Source organism: Simochromis diagramma, unplaced genomic scaffold, assembly GCF_900408965.1.
Source record: "Simochromis diagramma unplaced genomic scaffold, fSimDia1.1 OVJJ01000602.1, whole genome shotgun sequence".
Taxonomy (NCBI): Eukaryota; Metazoa; Chordata; class Actinopteri; order Cichliformes; family Cichlidae; genus Simochromis; species Simochromis diagramma.
In genome coordinates, this window is record NW_024387040.1 from 12,118,981 (window position 1) to 12,139,751 (window position 20,771).

At 37.6% G+C, this 20,771-nt stretch overlaps 1 protein-coding gene and 1 long non-coding RNA gene across 5 annotated transcripts in view; one reads left to right on the forward strand and one right to left on the reverse strand.

The window, feature by feature from the left end:
* cnksr2a (connector enhancer of kinase suppressor of Ras 2a) overlaps nucleotides 1–20,771 on the forward strand; it is a 111,553-nt gene that overhangs the window by 74,857 nt on the left and 15,925 nt on the right. Inside the window, exons 20-24 of one of the 4 annotated variants that reach the window (XM_040043743.1) lie at nucleotides 515–736; nucleotides 1,460–1,601; nucleotides 3,157–3,375; nucleotides 5,260–5,447; nucleotides 10,253–11,037. In XM_040043743.1, the coding sequence (XP_039899677.1) occupies nucleotides 515–736; nucleotides 1,460–1,601; nucleotides 3,157–3,375; nucleotides 5,260–5,447; nucleotides 10,253–10,450 (969 nt within the window). In that variant the 3' untranslated portion in view covers nucleotides 10,451–11,037. Of the gene's footprint in view, nucleotides 1–514; nucleotides 737–1,459; nucleotides 1,602–3,156; nucleotides 3,376–5,259; nucleotides 5,448–10,252; nucleotides 11,038–20,771 lie in introns of those variants that run through there. The other 3 variants (XM_040043744.1, XM_040043747.1, XM_040043745.1) reach the window with 3 other exon arrangements.
* Nucleotides 1,265–14,075, reverse strand: LOC120741094. Its single transcript, XR_005697549.1, has 3 exons — nucleotides 12,456–14,075; nucleotides 4,853–4,859; nucleotides 1,265–1,275 (listed from the first exon to the last, which is right to left on the reverse strand). It is a non-coding gene; the product is annotated as an uncharacterized LOC120741094 (long non-coding RNA).

Sequence of the window (20,771 nt, forward strand, 5' to 3'; positions counted from 1 at the left end):
ACACACACACACACACACACACACTGTAAACTGTATTGCATCTCTCACAAGGTAGATATTGTACTCGGAGGCTAAATTGAGGCCTTGTGCTTCCTAGTCCACTGTAACAGTTGGAATTATTGCCAATAAAGCAATAAGTACAGATAGTGCTGAGGCTATATTAAACATAAATGTTGCTATATTTGAAGTTGAAATGGGTTGCTGTACATCATGCATCTCTGTCCTGGGCTATGTTTTTTTTAATCATAGGGTAAAAGAAAGGAAACACCAACAGCACCTTGTCCATGTAATTGAAGTTACAAAACACAGGCTGCTAAGTTTTAAGATGATAATAGAGTCACTCAAACACCCCTCTGCTTTGTCTTCTTGTCTCTCACCTACCATATCACACACTTACTCAATCAGGCAGGCATGCTGATGAAATCTTTTCTTTGAAGTGTGTCATTATGGTTGAATGAGACAAGGCGATCATTTGATGTCTGCCACATTGTCTCCCTTCCTTTTTCTCTATCAGATGAGCGCCTACTTGGAAGGAGGTCGGACCACTCGGCTGTCTTCCACAGAGACGTCTCGCTCTCGCTCATCCCAAGAGGACTTCCTTTGTGGCGAGCCCCCTGCTGCAGCTGCAGAGCCGCAGTACCACCCTGGTCCTCTTGGGGGAGGCACCACACACAGTGGCAGAAAAGCAGGGGGCAGCAACAGCAGCGACGTACAGTACAGATGTGATCCTGTAGAGGTGTGTGATGATGTTTAATATTACCTGAGTTTAATGGTCTCATTTCGACAGTTCGGAAATTGTTCTTTCGACTTCGGAGCATGAATGTGCTTTTTAGTCTGAATTTACACTCTCCAGCCACTTTACTACATTCATCTATTCAACTGCTATTTAACGCTGATGCATAGTTAGCTAATCACATGGCATTAACTCAGTTCGTTTAAGCATGCAGACATGGGAAAGAAGGCCTTCTGAAGTTTAAAAAGAGCATCAGAATGGGTAAGAAGTGACTTTGAATATGGGATAGTTATTGACAGGCTGGTCTCAATATTTCAGAAAGTACTGATCCACTGAGATTTTTCCACACAACCATTACATAGTTCTGCTGTGACATTCTGATGTTAAAAGAACAAGTAAAGCGTGGATCCACCCAGCTTTGCATGTATATCAATGGTTCAGCATACTGATGGTGGCATACTATTACTAACTATAGTGTGGGACTCTTGATTTTAATTACCGTATAAATTATATCAAATAGATTTTGTTCCTGAGTTCAGACTCTAGAAGATGATGAATATAGTGCAACAGACTGTTTCCTAATTAGAATATTATGTTTAGAGAAATACATTTTACCAACAATAAACTACAATTTGTAATATAGGAGCTGCCTTCATATGGGACCACATGCTTTGATTGCATCTGGTAAGTCTACTGAATAATTTGTTTATCTGTTGTTTTCTGTAGTACCGCTCCAGTCCTGCTGGGGGCAGTAGTGAGACAGGGTCCCCGGGCCGCTCTTCATCATCGCAGAGGCGCTCTTGGCAGGACCTGATTGAGACGCCATTGACCGAGGCTGGACTGCACTACCTTCAAACTGGACCACTTGGTAGTGCCCAAATTCCAATTCAGTTGCTTGAACACATCAGTGTTAGTGACTTCTGTTTAAGCTGTGATTATGTTCTACAGAAAGAATGAAAACCCAATGTGTTTCTGCACACCAACATGTTTCCCAGATCTTCCCCTCATAGTGGTTTGTTGCAATATAGGTGAAAAAACATATTCTTTCCAAGATGGCAAAAAAAAATCTAAAAAAAAATGGATTAGTGTCATTTAATTATAAAGTGTAAAGTTTGTTTTTCATTAGTTATTAAATCAAAATCAAAGTGTCTCATATTTAGCTAGCTCGCTTGATAACAACCAGTTCTTTATTGTTCTTATTTAGTATACAGTAAACATCTATGGCAGTCCAGCTCTTTCAAGAGGGGAATGTCTGAGGTACATGTAGGTTAAATGGTGTGACTGTGTTTCGGCCAAAAGAAAGTACAGCTTCAATTTTTATGTCTCCACCCTCTGTTTTCTGTCATGCAAACTCTTATTCCATGCACTGACATTATGAAACATAGACGTAGCATTTGCTTGGAAAAATTAAACCAGTGTGAAAGTGCCTTAAGCCTGCATTTTATCTCAAGGCCAAAAGATGGCGATAGTTGTGGATAGAGTCAATGAGCAATCAATTTCACAGTAAGGCACGCCCCTTCCTATCACATTTGTTTTAAAAACAAGATGACAACAGTGGAAATGCTCATCTTGAGGCTTCAAAACAAGCCTGTAGAAACCAGTGGATGACATCATGATAACATGATGACATCATGTTAGTTATGTCCATCTTCAATACTGTATCTACCTGTACCAGGAATGCCATTTTTTTTCCTGAGCTATAAAATAAATGAGTGAATTAATTAATTAATAATTAATTCTGTACAATATGGTCTTGTATAGCAGTGTCTTATATAGAAATATAGACTTATTATATATACTTATATATACTGTATATTATACCTTTGTACTTTTACCCCATCAAATTTAACAAAATGGTTGCTTCACTAAAAGTAACAGAACTGCAAAAAAAGTTTTGGTTTTTTTTTAAATTTGCTATATCTTAGATTGTTATTTTATTAATACCAAGAACAAGAAAGCTTTTCCAGAAAGTGTGCCATTAAAATTTTGAAAGGTCCACACACAGAGCAGAATTTCTAGTGTTTTGACAGGAACTACTCTCTGCTCAAGAAAGCGCCCCCATGAAAACTGTCTGCGATCATCTGTGATCATCAGCTTCAGCTCCCCCTCATTAAAATCAACTTTGACCCCTGCCTGCAATGATATTTGTCAAATATTTTGTGCAGCTGCTGATGCAGCTTGAAGCTTGTGTGTTTTATATATGATCTTGTGTTTAATAGTAATGTATGTGTTAAGTGTTCTTTCTGATGCTCCAATGTGGACAGTGGCTTTAAAGCTGGAATAGCAATGTGTCTCTGATTCAGTCAGAACATATTTAAAATAAATGTTACTGTATTGAACAGAGTGTTCTTTTAAAGAAATGAGTCATGTTGCATTCATGACTCAAATAACAGCAAATCAATTTTCTTTTCTTTTCGTTGCAGAGGACGCCGTCTTTGCTGAGCCAGGTGGTGGCTCAATGATGGCCGGAGCCGTTTACACTCTTCCTGCTCCGAGGAATGTCCCGTTGCCCATGGCAATGCAGAGGCTGATTCCTATGGCAACCCAGGGAGGGAAACCCCGCAGCTTCACACTGCCACGAGACAGCAACCTCCACACGCTCCTCGCACCGCCTGCAAAAGAAGAACAGCAAACACACAACGGTGAGTTCATGCTGGATCAGGCTTTTGGTGTGAAATGCTTACAAGGGCACAGAGAGCTTAAAGCTAATCCGGAAGCATTATTTTTATTCACTATGTTTTAACACCAAATCAACACTACAGTAAAGACAAAAGCAGCATTCATTATACAGTACACAGAGATTTAAGGCAATAAAAATAAAGCGAAAATACTTTAAATCAGACTATGAACCAGCCACAACATCTGAACATTGATGCAATTTAACAGTTAAAACTAGCTACCAAACAAGCAGTGTTGCATTAGAAAAAAATAAATTCAAATAACAGAGAAACATATGAAATGTTATATAGGGGAGAATAATGAGCTCTCCTAAAGGATTGCACAAATGGTTTAAACCAGCCGTTCCCAAGCTACATGGTCTTCTTTAAGGGCCATTAGTGAGGTTGCTGCTTTGTCTGAAAGCAAGCAAAAAGCCTCACAATTCAAACTTTGAAAACCTCTTTTAACAACAGAATTTCATTATGTTGCTATGAGACTGCAAGCAGCCACGTCTGTGGATGAAAACTAAAGCCAATGCAAAATTCCCCACTGCAGAACTGCAGTTCCTCTCTTGACCACTTGAGGCTGGCCCAAAGCTGTGTTTTAACCTTTTAGAGCCATTTAATTGAATTAAATGCCAAAAATGATATGGCCTGCTGCGAGTTACAGTTCATTCTAAGTGAAATTCTAGTATTTTATCAGTCTGTTACTAAGCACCAATTATCGGTTTCTAAGTACCAGTATCCGTATCTATGCTTTGTACCTGTGTGGTTTTTGGATGCAGATTGCTACACATGCTCACTACCCTTAGCTTATAACTTAGGGCTTTCAAATTCAGTAACTTGTGGGAGCAAAAACACCAAGATTGAGGTTTTCTGTAGTCCAAAACCAATGGGTGATGCCACGATGACTATGTCTAGCTTTTATATACAGTCTGGTTTCCATGACATTTGTTGAATTGCTATGTGCTGCACGCTATTTTCACTGCAAGAGCCTAATGAGGGAAAATACTTCCAAGTACTTAATATTGCTCCGTAATAACGGGGGCTCGGGTGTTTCATACAATGACAGCTAATTCTGAGCTAGTTGTAGCCACTGACACAACGAGCTGGAATGATCAAATCTGGAAAAAAATAATTGCATGTTTGACCTTCTCGATTTCACTGAAGGACAAAATATTTTATGTTGGGGATTAATTCAGTAGAAGAAGCTGGTGCTGCTTTCAGTGATGCATTTTTTGGGTAACAGCAGAGCGCAAAAATGTGTCTCGCTGTGAATGACAGCCACTAGAGACTGAGGGGGAGGGGGAAAAAGGAAATTTCTTTTTAAGGTGAAGATGTCAGCACATGTGCCACGTATAAAAACTGCTCTCAGGCACAGACATATCCATTTAAATCATCATCAGCTTGAAGCAGAGCACACTGCAGTCATACATTGATCTAATGAGGCTAATGACACCACGGTGCTCCTGTTGCCAAGGTGAGGCAAGCAGCATATGAAAAGAAAGGACTGCAAGAGTAAATAAGACTGATTTATGTAATAGCATGATATATGTTGCGTTTGTTAGGGAATGGATTGAACAATCAATTATAATGTGAGCAAGGAAATAAAACTGCCAAAGTGATGAGGGCGTCCCTGAGGCTGACAGGATTTTCTCCTCGTTAATAATCCTGCTGTGACTAATACAAATCATTACACAATGTCGTAGATGTGTCGAGGTGTGCTGCTGTCCTCCAGTGGTTGATCTGAGATATAACTTAAGGCGCTCCCCGGCCTTTTAGCTTCTAATCCTGTAACAGATGTGAAGCAAAGAGTTCAACTCAACATTAAATGTGCGGGTCTCTGTTTCCCCTCTGACTGCTCTGAAGGTGGCAGTGAAGGTGCCTCGCTGGGCGACCTGTTTCGTGCGTGCGAGCAGGGTGGGGTCTGTCCTCTGGGTCGGGGGTCGGAGTCCAAAGGTCAGTCAGAGTTCAGGCAGTCATTTCTCCGAAGGGCCGCTGACCCTCATCTCAACGAGCGCCTGCACCGCCTCCGCATACTGACCTCCACGTTGAAGGTTGGTCCTCACTCTCATTCATATAGACACGCGCAAGACGAGCACGGGGGCACGCCAAACACATGCACACTTACAGAGGCACAGGAGGATTTTAATTTCTGACGAGACGACTGACCTTTCCCTAACCTCTCACCCAAACTCTTGTCGATGTTTGTACAGATGTAGACACCGGGTTTGTGTGATGCATTTCTGGCCATTTGAAATACTATAAAAAACAAACCAGCGTACAAACATTTTATAAGCAAGACGTTTACCACATTTGAAGAAATAAAAAAAACTAACATTTCAGTTACAGTTGTTTTTGATGTTTGTGGTGCATTTATTTTCACTTATACAAAATGAATTGCTACTGCAGTGTCCTGCTGATACTGACAGTATGTGTGTGGGATACTGGTCTCGAACTCCAGTCCTCGAGGGCCGGTGTCCTTTCCATGTGTCCCAGTTGCAACACACCTGAACACAATTAGTAGGTCATTAGCAAGACTCTATCCGGTCGTTAAGTCTGACGTCACTAGCCGTGTCTGGGCCTAAACTCCGCTGCAGGTCCATATATCAAACGATCACTATGGCATTACTGAGAGTTGAAAAACTGTCTAAAGTCTTTCATCTTTAATAAAATGATCAGCATTCTGCTCTACCAGGTGTAACAATTGAGTTTAACATCCAGGCATCCATGAAAACGGAATTTATGACATTTAACGGAGTTAGAAGTTAGCAGGAAGTTAGCTCGCTAGCTTCTATCTAAATACAATATAGCATGTCCTGACTGCGGGGTTTTGGAAACAAATTAAAACGTACAGCTCTGTTATCACTTCCAACATAAATGAAGACAGAAAACTAAACAGCAGTGACGTTTGTAGGCTTACTGAAGTTTGGCTAGCTGGTATATAATGATGTGCTACGTGACCGCTAGCGACACAGCTATGTTAGCATAATATAAACAAGCTAACTTTTTTCCCACTCGATAAAAGTTAACGTGAGTGTTCTCGGTGGTCAGGAACAAATGTAATCACATGGCAGGATGCTGTAAAAGGACCAAACTTCAGCCAGGAGAACAACTGAGATAATCCATCCACAATACGAGGTTAGTCATTCATATACTGCTGCATGGGCTGGGCTGTAGTTACATCCTAAGGTTTTAAAAACTGAGCTTAAATAAATGATTAGCGGTAATAAAAGCCGAGGGAGGTCAACAGTGATCACTGACTGTTTTAGGAGCTTTTTGAGATTAAATAGAAGAAAATACATAACATTAAACATGTTAACAACACAAAAGCCATATTAAACGCAGACTACTTTAGGCCCGGAAGTAGGATTCGCCACGTCATCACTTAACAACTGGATAGAACTTAGGTGGCAATTCAGCCATTTGATTCATGTTACAGCAGCTCATGAATGAATGAACATGGTGCAATAAAAGTACTTTTAGGAGTAAATTTTTCCCAAACACTTAACATTGACTTAAATTTACTTGAGTAGGATTAGTGTTTGCCACTTCAACATGCAGTCAAGTTCTATACTCTTGCTAGTGACCTACTAAATTTTATTCAGGTGTGTTGGAAAAGAGAAACATGGAAAAGTTTCAGGATACCAGCCCTCGAGGACTGGAGTTCGAGACCCCTTCTCTAGATAAAATATTTGCTGGAGAAAAGTAATGCAATAAAAAAAAGTATTTTACGACAGAAGTTAAAAGCAAAATTGTATAGAAATCCTGTCATCTGTGTTTGCTGGCTCGGTATGCAACTGTTAGCCAATGAGATGTTAATTTTGGTGAACAGCCTCAAAACAAACTATATCTGCCAAAACAGGTGTACAGACGACTCCTTACAGTGTCTTTCAGTAGAGACTCATAACCTTAAACTCAAAGCGGCCACACCCTTAATGATCCATAAGTTTAACCTTTAACAGAGTTTAAAGAAGGATACAGTTTGCATGCTAAAAACACAAAATCCATTTTTCCAAACATCTTTATTTGTGCTGTAAATTTGGATATTTTGAGAATCTATGGAGATTGAATCAGTATTGGAGGCGGCCTCAAAGGGCCTTTTGAGAAGCTGCAGCTTTGAGGCATTTCTGCATTGGCTTTATTTTCAGCTCTTCTGTGAAATCTGTGAAACGTTTGACTAGGACACAACACGATGGTTAACAGAGAATTGCTCTCGGGAACAGACGTTTGCTTACTAAAAACAACGAAATGGACCTCAGTAAGAGAAGTTGCTGCCAGTAGGTACTCACACAAACAATAAAGGCATATAGGAACAGACACTTTTGAGTCTGGAGCTTAGCAAAAGGTCAGTTTTGTTGAACTTTATTTTCCTTCCATAGAATTCAATTTTTGTGAAATGCAACACTGTATTTCACCTCATATTATTAATCTTACAGGTCATACTCCCTCTAAAATCTTATCAGAAACTGCCTCCTCCCCATTCCTTCTTCACAAACCTTTTGAACTGTAAGATTTCTTGAAATAATGGTTTACTTCAGAAATTGTGCAAAGGCTATTGACCTCAAGGCAAAACGTGCTGCTTGTAAAATAGAAACACTTTTTCTCATCTGTTCAAAAATAAAACATTTGTTAAAACTATGATAAGACAGAAGAATGGCTCCCTCCATGAGGATTTATTTCATAATTGTATATTTATGATAATTTCTGACTGTGATGCACACATAAACACCGCTCATGTGCTGGAAGATGTCTGTCTTGTTAGTTTTAGTGGCGTTATCTGTCACAGTGTGTCTCCTCAGAGTCCTCAGATGTCAAGCAGCCGTCTGTTGCTTCATGCTGTCTGAGCAGCAGTGATGCTCCCAGGCTGGGTGGCTCTTTTGCTGTTTTTTTTATGTCTCTAGAGTTTGTTTCTTTGTTGCTTCCTCCGTGTATGGGGGCGGGATGGCAAGTGAGGGCATGGAGGCTTTATCGCTTGCAGGTACATCAGGTTTTTTTTGTCTGGTTGGGTGGGGAAGCTTATGTGTTTGTTTGCTTGTCTCGCGTCTTTTAAAGGTATATACCAAGCTTTGGGGGGAGCATGGATGAAAAGTTTCACAAATAATCTTCAGAAGACACCACAGTGACCCTAGTAGAGGCTACACTTTAATTGCTATTTACAAGGGATCAGGTTGGATTTGTGCGTTCAGGCAGCATCAACATATCTGCAGTGGTTGCTGTGGAAACAACAAAGGATTTCATATTTTCTTTGTGTGTTTCTGCACATTAAAATTGGACCAAAACAACATGATACATTTGAATGAGAATGCGATGGCAGAAGGAATAACAAGAGCAGAGATTCGTGTGTTGTGTTTAATAACAGCTTCAGCACAAAGTCGAAGATCATGAAGTGCTAAATTAGAAATAATCTACTACTGACTGAACATTAACTGAAGCAATGTATATTTCACCATCACGATACCGCTTTCATATAGCAACATATCATCGTTGCCTTTCAATTATACACAATTTATTAACAATGATTTCCCATGTAATTTAGAAAGGAAAGTTGACAGTGCTGTCACAAAAATGTTTGTAACTGCTGATGCATTTCAAATTCATTAACTGTCACTTGAACAAAGAGGCTTAGATAAGTTATAAAGAAAGAAAGATCCAGTGAATGTGTTTAACTTTTATCAAACAAAGAGGAACTCGTTTTTAAAGGGGCTAATACAAATATTAGACATTTACAATTAGAATCGCACAATTAGATCATTGCTTTAAAAAAAAAGTTAAAAAACATTATTTCATTTATTAGCATCTGAAGAATGTAACTTGTCAAACAGAAACATTTTTAGTTTTCTGATGTATTATGATAGGAAAAAGGTGACTTTTCAAAAAACAAACCCAGTTTTAAATATGAATTTAATAGGTTTTTAATATAAATAAAATAAATAATACATTTTTATAAATGCTTACAATCTTTTTTTTTTTTCAATAAGACCTTTTTACTTCTTAAAATAGCAGCAAAAGTGGGTCTGTTACAACACTTGGAAACTACATTTAGCCAAGTATTATATTTTGACTCTTACTACTGCTGTTACTGCTAATAATAGTAATAATCATCTTAAAAATTATCATTTTAATCATAGTAATTCATGATATAGTCATATCAGTTATCAAGCAGTATCTAATGATAATATCAAACACTAGGCTATTCTAGCTGAAGTTGAACAGTATAGTATTTTTTTATTCACAATTCGTACTTTTACTATTGGTAGCTGTGTTTATTTTGATGCTTCTTTTAGTCCTAACTCAGAGAAACGTCAACACTTTGACATGCTTTCATCGTTCTTCTATAAAAGTTTTTGTGGTAATCATCATGCAAAAGTTATTACTATTGTGTAATTAAAATGCATTACTGCATCAGTATATATTAACAATAGTGTATTTAGTGCCTTAATATACTGCATACTGCCCAAGAATATTAAATATTAATTTAAATAGGTTTCAATAAATGTCCTACGAGTGGATTAGTTAATAGTAGATAATGTGCTGAATGATGAACTAAGTAGTAATTTAATGGTGTTTCAAAATGCGATACTGAAATTTACCAAATTATATACACTGAATTACTTCAAAAGTAGCCCATGCATTCATTGTGAATACACATGGAAGGTAGTGAATATATTCAGTAGAACAATGACGGATGAAAACGGTTGTTTTTTAAGTGTTCTATGCAAGGTGATCACATGTCAAATCTCCCCAAATCTTAGTGTATCCCCATTAAGTGTGTGTCTTGCTTTCCGTGTGTCTGCGTCTTAAAGAAGAGCGATATTTTGAAAAGTGACCCGCCCCTCCTCTGTTTCTGCATCCCCCATAGGACAGGGAGGGGGAACTAGCGCTGATTGACAGGCTGCTGGCCAAACCCCAGCTGTCGTCGGCAGAGTTCCAGGAGTGGAAGAGAGCCTATCAGGAGCTGTTCACTCAGGAGCCGAACTCGGCCGCCGACTCAGATCCTGGCCCGCCCCTCACCCCGTCGCTCTCTCACACGCACTCCTACATTGAGACGCACGTCTGACGCGAAAAGCAAAAGCAACACACACGCTTAAATTGCTCTCATCAGCTGATTTTGGATTGAGTTGAACAAATTGCAGTTGATGCTTTGAGGCATCAGAGCTGCGATCGGAGAAATCTTAGTGACGAACTGAGTCGAGAGGCGAGAGTAGAGATGCGCTTTGAGCAGCCGCCGTGTGACAAGTGCAACATGACGTGTTTTTGCGAAGACCCTCGTGTCACATCAGTCTTCGAGCTGATTGGTCATGCCACTCCAGATGGCTCGAGGGTGGACACTGACACTGATTCTTGAGTATTATATGTTAGCTTTTGTGCTGCGTACCTAAAATACTCTCCATGGAAAACCATATAAAGAAGGATCTTCATCATCTTCATACAGACTTCTCATCCAGTGGGATTACAGAGTTGTATCTTTCTCCATCTTGCTTATTGTGCCATTTTCATACTGTGACTGCACAGTGTCTCATAGACGCTCTAATAGCCACATACGTTGTATTCTTTCAAGCCTTATACTTGATGTCTATGATGATATTTACTGTACAGTGAGTGCTACAGTAGACAACAATAAGCAAAGGTCTTTTTTTAAAAAAACAAAACAAAACACTAGTCTCAGTTTCTATCTAGTTTTAGAGACTTTTGTTTGTGCTGGTTTGGTAGATTCGTGTACTGTGCTGGGCTGGACCTGAAGCATGCACACTCCTCCTGGAATAGGACCCATTTGAAGGAAAAATCCACCCTCAAATGCTTTTCTAGCAATGCATCAGGCATCACATGGTGTAGTTAGGAGCCCATTATCTGCTGTTGCTTTATTATTGAACTTCAGTTCACACTCCAAAAGCACAGTATGCCTTTCACAAACTGCCATTTACTGCTTTATAACTTCGCATATGCACATTAAAGCAGTGTGGTTTTTACATTTGGAAAAATAGAACACTACATGCAGTTAAATCTGTTGTACAGACATATACAGGCATAAATAGAGAACAACAGTTATTCTTGTTGCTTCGAGAATAAAAGCTTGCAATGATCAAGGGAGTTTTCAAGTTTCTTTTAACATTTTTACACAATAGTAAATAAAATAGGATCTTTTAACGATACTTTTATTAATTGCGAAACAAAAACAGCTACTAGAAATGTCTAATGTTTCGTTTACGTTGTATACATATTGAAAGCTGCATTTTAATGACATGTAAACAAATACTAGGTGCCATCCACAGGAAGAGGAAAATATAATGTTACATGGCTTTACTTAACATTTCTTGCAATGATGATAAAAGGTTTTGTCTTGCATTATAATTATTATTGCACTGAAAATTAGAAACTTGGTCTAACTATAGATGGAGCTTCCTAAATCTGAGAGAGCTTCTCACTGATGAATATTCTTTTTAGCTTTTGCAGATATGAATGTTTATATATAGTATAGTAAAAGAAGTACAGTTCTGTTCCACCTATGTGCAGTTGCCAGCTCCCAATCTAGAACTGGTTTCCTACCCAAAAATGGCACCAGTCAACACAAAATTACTGGACCCATAGTTTGAACCATTGACATCAGTGATTATGGGAAGAACTGATGCAAGAAATTCACCAATGATTGACAGATTCAGCCCACAGGTTCTGTTTGCTATGATTTTCTTTTCATGTAAATAAATCCAACTTTTCATATCTTCCACAATTTGGGCAAGTCAAATTAGGATTACTCCCTCCATTACCCAGTCAAGTTGCTTCCATGTCTGTCTTAACATTAATTTAACATTTTGGATATATGAGATTTTGTCAGGTTATTGACAAAAGTGTGTTTCGACCCTTGAGCACTAAAATCCAATCAGTTTATCCTTGAGTTCAGGTGCCAAAATTGAAGAAATCGCCTCAAAATTTTTAAGAGCTATCAATATTGAAACAATACAGTGAACTGATGGATGAAAGCCATAGAAACTTGCTGTCTCCAGCACTAGAGTTTTGGTTTTTCTTATGCAGTGTATTTGTACATAATACCAGATAAAAGCTTTTACTTCAGATGTACCTCTTTGATATTACCTTAAGTGAAACTTTCATCAACACAAGGGGACATTTTTCCATTGGACATGTGGAAATATTTTGCCTTTTGTAGGCCACCTTTGTATTGGCTCAGTCACACTAGAGTAAAGATAGATTAACAACCTCTATGCAGCTAGGAAAATTTGGTGGGTGCCTGGTAAGGTTTTTTTTCTGTCAGAGGCTGATTGTAAGTAGTTACGAAACTTGAGCGTGCAATACCCTCGACCATATTATCACAGATCTAATATATTTGCCAACTTCACACCATTCAACGGACTGACTCCATCTTATTATTATTTTGTTTCCGTCTTTACTCACTAAGGTTGCTTTGAGTACAGAAACCTAATGCAAATGGTTGCAGATTAGTTCCCCATCCCTGAAGCAACCATTTCAAAGACAATAAAATGCCAATGAAGTTCATTTCACAAGTTTGTGTCACACAGTCTTAATAATTTTGGTGTTGTTACAATGTCCAGCTATTGATTTACCTACTGAGACTGCAGCATAAATAAGAATCTTTATAACTTGCCTCGTTAAATGAAGGTCACATTGACTCACTGCATCATCTTGTGGTACAAAGTGGTATTACACAAGTATAGCCTAGCCTTGTGTCAAATTTTGTTGATATTTTTTCAGCACAAAACTTTTTTTTTTTTACATTTTTTAATACATGACGCATTATATACATGAAATTTACAAAAAAGTACACTGCAATTCTCTAAGCCGTAATATCATTGATATATGAAATTTTATAGATCTACCCAAATCTTATTGTAGATTTTTGAATTTGCACAAATGTAAGTTTAAATAAAAGCACATTTCTATCTAGTTTTTAGGCAACTGCTACTTCCAGACATGGACGTTATTTTTATTTGGTTTTCAGTGCCTTATATGGCATCCACACTCCTAGTAATACAGGTGTATGAACTCTGGAAAGTTACTCTGTTTCACCCCAAAAGCCTCCAAAAATATTTAAACCAAAACAAAAAAAAGCAAAGAGACATTTTTAGCACAGAAAGATTTTCTGAACATTGCAGATTTATAGTACTTAAAAGAATGCAAAAGTTTCTAAGGGTGGATTTTTCCTTGGAGACCATTTGGCTCTCTGTATCCTGCATGTCGCATAGAGAATATGAGGCCATATTTGCATAGGAACTGAAATATGAATCTAATAAAAATATATTAGTTTGTTATTTGTAGGCTATGCTGTTGCCAAAAGACTTAATACTCAAAGTCAATGCACAAAACTATGAAAGCAATCATAAATACATATAAACACACACACAAATACACACAATAATAAGCACATAGACTGAATGCTCTTTCTCTGCTGCTGCCCGTGGTTGGTTGTAGTAGCATGTCTTTGTTATAGATGAAAACAGTATTCTTTTTCCTGTTTTTGTGTTTGAAATCTTTACATACAGTAGATCTCTATTTATAGAGCGCAAACTAAGTGTCTTGGAAGATAGTCTCTAATTCTAGTTCAGTTTTTTTTTTCTTTTTGGACAGACTGTCGTTGAGTAAAGATTGTTTAATGTTCGATCTATAAATTATGGTTAATTAAAAAAAACAGTATTTATTTATGTAATCATTCTATATGCTCTCTTGAAAGATGAGGATGGATCAATAAAATGTTGGTCATTTCGATGAAAGTGTTTTTTGTGGTCTGTTCTGTGAAAATTAGTCCATATTGATATCATAAATTCAGCTTTTAAAATGCTATACACGTAAAAGTACCACAAATAAAAAAGTACCAATGAATGTAAAAGTAACAAGGACTTTCTGCAATAAATTTCTCCTTTGACAAATATAATTTATTCTACATATTACACTGCACAAATACATACATAAATAAAACAGCTTATTATTACAGTATAATAAGTTAGTTAAACTCCAGGGATATCAATCTGTCTGGCTTTCCTTTGGTAGCCAGAAGTATTCTCAAATCCTCACTCATTATCTGATAGTTTAGTCAGAAACATGCACACGAGCAGCCTGTTGGAGGTCACTTTGTAGGGCTCTGGCAGTGCTCCTGTTTTTCCTCACACACTGGAGCAGATATTGATGCTGCTGCTGGCTCGATGGCCCTGTCCAGCTCTCCTCATGTAACACCCCATCTCCTGATATCCTCTAAACTGTTAGACTCAGGGTTTTGTGTTCTGTGGTTTGGTCGGCCATTTCAGTTTTGCACAGAGGCATGTCACAGTTCCCTCATGTTTTGGTTCATATCTAGTTCTGTTTCAGTTTGGTTCATATTTCTTTCCTTGAGTTCCTGTGTATTCTTGCCTCCCTTGTTTAGTCGTGTCTCCGTGTTTGTTTATCTGTGTCAGTTTTGCCTCAGTGTTAGTTGTTTCCTGTTTTATTTTGATGGTCTCCAGTCTCTCGTGCTGTATATTTGGTTCTGCTTCCCTTGTCTTGTCTTCTGTGATTACTTCAAGTTGTGCTCCCACCTATTTCCTCTTCCCTCATTACCTGGTGTATATTTATTGTCTGAGTCTTCCCTTGTTCTCTGCCTCTAGGCTGTGTGCACCCTTGTTCTGTGGTTTCCCCTAGACTCCTATTGTTTTTATTCCTGGTTCCAGCCCTGCCTTGTTTTTGTATTTGTGCATTTTTGAAAAATCTTCAGCATTAAAGCTGCGTTCATGCACTGTCTCCAGTGTACTGTAGTCTGGGTCCACATCCAACCTGCAATACAATGTTATATGACACTGTCCATGGACATAAAGCAAATATTTTTGTGATGGCTTGACAAGCTGGACTATCTGTGTAACCTGAAGACTGCAGTTACCGCTCCAGCGATTAGGACGCTGGCAAAAAGCAAAACTGGAGGAAAATCAGTGAGGCAGGATAAGGAGAGAGCTGGTCTGTGGCCACCACCTGCAAAACCTTTCCCTTTTTTGGCGTTGCCTTGTTGTTGCCTCTCTGTCACTTTCATTTGCTCCAAAAATGTATGCTTCCTAAATGGACAGATTGAGTTCCCTGAAGAGTACCTGACTCACTTTGTGTTATACTGTGATAATCGTGTGGTACCTTAACTTCTTTGAGCAGCATATGTGACTGATCAATTTGCAAACAGCATATGTTAGCTTGTTTTATTTTAATTTAAGAAGCTAAGTTTACTGGTCCTCATCCAAATAAATCTGAGAATCTGTGAAATGACTGACAGGAGAAGAAAGGAGGAGCTTTTTGGACATTTTCCTGTGAAAAACTGTCAGAGATCTAAAGATTGCTTTTTACAGTGTCAGGACAAGATTTACATTTCAGAATTGTTGGAATCAACGTTTTTGTTCTTTCCAAAGGTTTTTTTTATTGGATGAAAAAAAATCACACAACATCTGTTTTCTTAGACTCTTATCCGATTCAAGGTCATATGAAGGCTGGAGTCCCCACAGCCCATCCTCTTTATTCACAACGGGTTGCCACAGTGGATAGATCTACATGTTTTGATTTGGCACACGTTTATGCTGGATGCCTTCCTGATGCAAGAGACTTATGTCTAAATCTCAACAAAAAAATCTTTCTATAAATTAAATGGTAGCTACTACAAATAGAAGCTGTGGACCTAGTGGAAAAAATACATTTCCCTCTGACATGTTGGGAAAATAAAAATACTTCAGTAAAGTACAAATTGGTACTTGGTTTCTTTATGCCATTTAGGAATTTAAATCTCTGTAGCTATCTACATAGATTTATCTAATCTATGTATCTAATTTATCTAATCAATTTATCTAAAGTACCTACCAAATAAATGTGGCTAAAATTGCTTATATTTAGCTTAGCTACACAGTATGTGGTGCACTATTAGGCTGAATTAACTTGATTACTCTTAAGAAGATAAATAACAACCAGGTGCTGCTGATCAGATCTAATTAATTAATCGTCAGCAACTGTAAAAAGTTCAATAAAAGCTGATGTTCTGGCAGCTTGCTGGTCTGGAGCCACCAGGAGTGGCTGTCCAACTAAATTTACCCTTTTTTTTTTCTTTTGAAATGTAAAGTTGCACCTGAACAAACTACATGGGACTAATGATTTGGACTTGTTTTACAGCCACAGGACCTGGGCAGTCACTGAGTCGGTCATGAGCTCCTTTTTGCACCAAAGTATTCTAGAGTCAAACGTGAGGCCATCTGTCCAACAGCTAAAGGCTGAAATTGGGTAATGCAGCAGGACAGTATTTTCAAACACAGCAACAAATCTACTGAAGAAGAAAAGAATCAAGGTGTTGCAATGGCCCAGTCAAAGTCCAGACATCCACCTGATGCTGTGGTGGGAAATGAATGGCAGCAAATGTCAGTGAACTCAATGAAGTTTGGCTCATTCTCAAAAAGAATTGTAGATCTAAGTTTGTACACAACGATTCAAAGCATTGCTGCTAAAGGTAGTTTTGACATAACTTTATGCATTATTAGTATTAAATCCGTAAATAATTATCTAGCTAATTATCCAAAAAAGGTGACAAAAAAGCATTAAAGGAAAAAAAAAGCTGAGTCTCAGCTGTGACAGTGAGAACTTTCCTGATGTAATATTGTCATAATCACACATTAGAGCATGGTAGCTTGAAATTAACATTTCATATTTCCACTTTTATTCTTCTTTTCAGACATTCATTTAACTCAGATGGTGTTCTAAATAAGTAATATTTTTGTAGATAGCACAGTGTGCATTCAGACTTAAATGGAAACCGATACAAGCACAAAAGTGCATCAGTAATGATCTCCAGCAGTTACCAAGCTATTACCTAGACACGCGGATGTATCTCTCTAATGCTTTTCTACTCTGCAGCTTCATCCTTCTTTGTCCATTTGACTGTCAGTGCAGATGAAGTGGAACAAGAAAACAAAAAAAAGAGTCTCACACAACATCCTTGTTTTGCTGCTCTTTCTATATCTATCAAATAGAAAACTTCAATTATTCATAGATAAGCTGCAATGCTGCACACTTTACAATTTCTATCTGCAAATTCTGCAAGATATTCTCCTTAGTTTTGCTGTTGTTGTTATTTCAGCACTGTCACCCTCACCTTCATCACCTTATCGGCTTTTTTTTTTTTTTTTACTTCTCTATTTCATCCCGCAGCTTGGCCTCATCCTGAAAACTCATCTGTTTGAGTGTTACCTTCTTCACACTGAATCTGTTTACCTCCTCTGCTTGTTCCCAAAAATCCCATTTATCACACAGCTTAGCCCTTGTTTTTCTTAACACACAATTACATTGGAGTGACACTCTTTGGAATATTTGGTGACCCTTCCCTTATACATACTTACATACTGTAATTAACTTTCAGTGAACTAAAACTCAAAAGAGCTGCAAGGAAAATGCCACAGTGCTCAGCCTGTATAGTTTATATGTGAGATGTTTAGTTGAAAATGCTAATCTTTTCTTCATACTGAGTTAGTTCGAATAATTTTATGATTATCTCTAGAGCAAGGAGGTTGGGTTATAGCAAAGAACATAAACAGCATAAAACATAGATGTAGCCACTTTCCCGTTTTCCACTGCTTAGTGAAATCCCAATTTGAAGCCTCGAGCCACGTTGGCTCGTTCGCTAACAATTTCACAAGTCATTAGCCAATGAGCATACCCTGATTTATTCTCCTTTTTGATTGTTACAAAATGGACCCAATGAGTTATGCAGTAGGTGACTGAGTACATAAACAGGTATAAGAAGCCAGGTCAATGCCTGGGTCAATGCCTGGCTTCGTATGAAATCTTTAGGACAGAAAACTTTTTCACAACTACAAAAGTTGATCCCTAGTGGTCATTAAAAAGAATTATGAACTTAGCTATACTTTGTAGTAGTTTGGAAGTAAAACCCCACCCCAACCGGTCATGGCAGATGGCCGCCCCTCCCTGAGTCTGGTTCTGCCAGAGGTTTCTTTCTGTTAAAAGGGAGTTTTTCCTTCCCACTGTCACCAAAGTGCTTGCTCATAGGGAGCCATATGATTGTTGGGTTTCTCCGTATGTATTATTGTAGGGTCTCCCTTACAATATAAAGCACCTTGAGGCGACTGTTGTTGTGATTTGGCGCTGTATAAAAAAAATTGATTGAATTGAATTGAACTTAAATATCCTCTTTGAGAGAGTTTTTCTATTTATGCTGTAAAACCATGCCACCTGGAGAACATGTGAGTTTCATTATACAACCTATGTTCATTCAAATTAATCAAATTTTACAGCTAAATCATTTTACAAATTGTAAAAATAATATTAACTTAAAGTTTACAGATCAAGGCTATTGGTAAGCCAGCAGCACCGGGGAATAAAGCAAAGAAATCTATCCACAAATTGTTACATTTAAATTTTTAATTCTGTATTTTAAATTCTCTGTTTTCCACTCTGGCTTTTGGCTTTGGAATCCAATAAGTGGTGGGGAAACTCAGGACTACGTGTATATATATATATATATATATATATATATATATATATATATATATATATATATATCCATGCTAGGCATTGCTATTGAGGTTGAGTTAAAGTAAAATGATAAGCCAGGTGATAGATGTTGGGTGCGATGTACTTTTTAGTTAACAGAAGATTAAAACTTAACTAAGATTAACTGCTTTTAACTTTTAAACACAATTTTCATATTCATATTCATATTCACTCAGAGAGCCACTGTAGAAGGCAAAAAGAGCTCTGGTTTGAGAAGTTTAACATAGCCAAGTTCAACAGAGCCAAGGTTTCTTAGTGTTAGCTCACATAAAAGGGCCATTTGATATTTGACTGCACAAAATTGACCAGCTATTCCAATCAGAGACAATATGATAAGGATCTATAAAGAACATAGATTATATACAGTAAAACACAACATTGCTCCTGCTGTAAATAAGATTAGTGAGCCTAACGCTACAGAAATTGTTAATTATATGATTTGATCCCCACAAGTGGCCAGTAATATATTGGTGTTACTGCTCAGTTTGCCCTCGGTGTTGCTGTTTGTTTCTAAACTGACAGACACATATTAGAGCTCTGAAACTTTACACTTCATACACTTACACATTAGAGGTTACTCAGTGTGCTCCCCGCCAACTGTGTCCCTTGATACTGCTGGTCATAAATAGCTTACACATGTAACTGATCAGTTTTCTAATCTATGGTGCAATGTTTAATGTTAAATAAATACTTGACAGCAGGATTAGAACCGAACCTAATAAATAGATAAATTAAATTAAAATAAATTTGTAAATAAAATTAAAAAAAAACAGTCACTTTGGTTAATAAAAAAACCCCTCTAAATATCAGATTTGTTTTTAAAGGTTATGTTAAAGTTTCTGTTAAACTAATATAAGCTTAGTTTTACTGGCACTAGCTTCATATTTAACACAAACACATAAATGCATGCACGTGTGGGCGCACACGCACACAGATATTTATTGGTCTTCTCATATATCTTTCTGGAAAATCTACAAGTGTTGAACTAAGCAGCAGTAAACAATAATTTATCATAAAAGCTGGGATAGGGACATCAGCTAGCATTGCTATGGCTAACCAGCATTAGCCTTTTGTTTGTCATAAAAAAATAGGGGTTTATGAAGATTATACGCTCACTTGCCACTTTTTCAAGTGTTCAAATGTTATGTTATTGCAATACCTAATCAGTCAATTATAGCAGTATGGACCTGAACCCAACAGATATGCAGCAACTGTATGACGCTATCATGTCAATATTGACCAAAATCTCTGAGGAATGTTTCCAACACCTTGTTGAATCTATGCCATGAAGAATAACGTTATGAAGGCAAAAGGAATCCAAACCCAGTATTAGAAAGGTGTTTCTAAAAAAGTCTTTGGTGAGTGTATCCGTTCAGACATTACAAATAATTCTTACAAAATAGTAGTTGCTAGGTTTCTTAAAGAATGAAACCAGAGAAAAGCCTTTATCCACCTATTACACAAAATATTTAAAACCTTTAGGGTTTCTATTAAGGAAAAAGATATGAGCTTTGTTTGGGATTTTTATATAACTCTAGATCAGAAACATTTGGATTATCTTGAAGAAGGTTAGCCTAGCCTAGCCTAACATAAATACTGGAAACAGAAAAAACAGCTAGCTTAAAATGAATTAAATGAAACCTTAGGCTACATCTTTAATCAATGTAGACATAAAAGTGTTAAAAATTATATACTGTGTTTGGCTGTGTGCCTTATGCTAAGCTAACCAAACTGCTTTGTTGCTGTACACCTTCATGTGTCAAATGCAAATAAGTGTAGACAACACGCCTTAGGCTAGCTGTTAGTAGGAGAAAACTAGTTGTTTGATATTTTTCCCTAGACCAGAAAGACCAGAA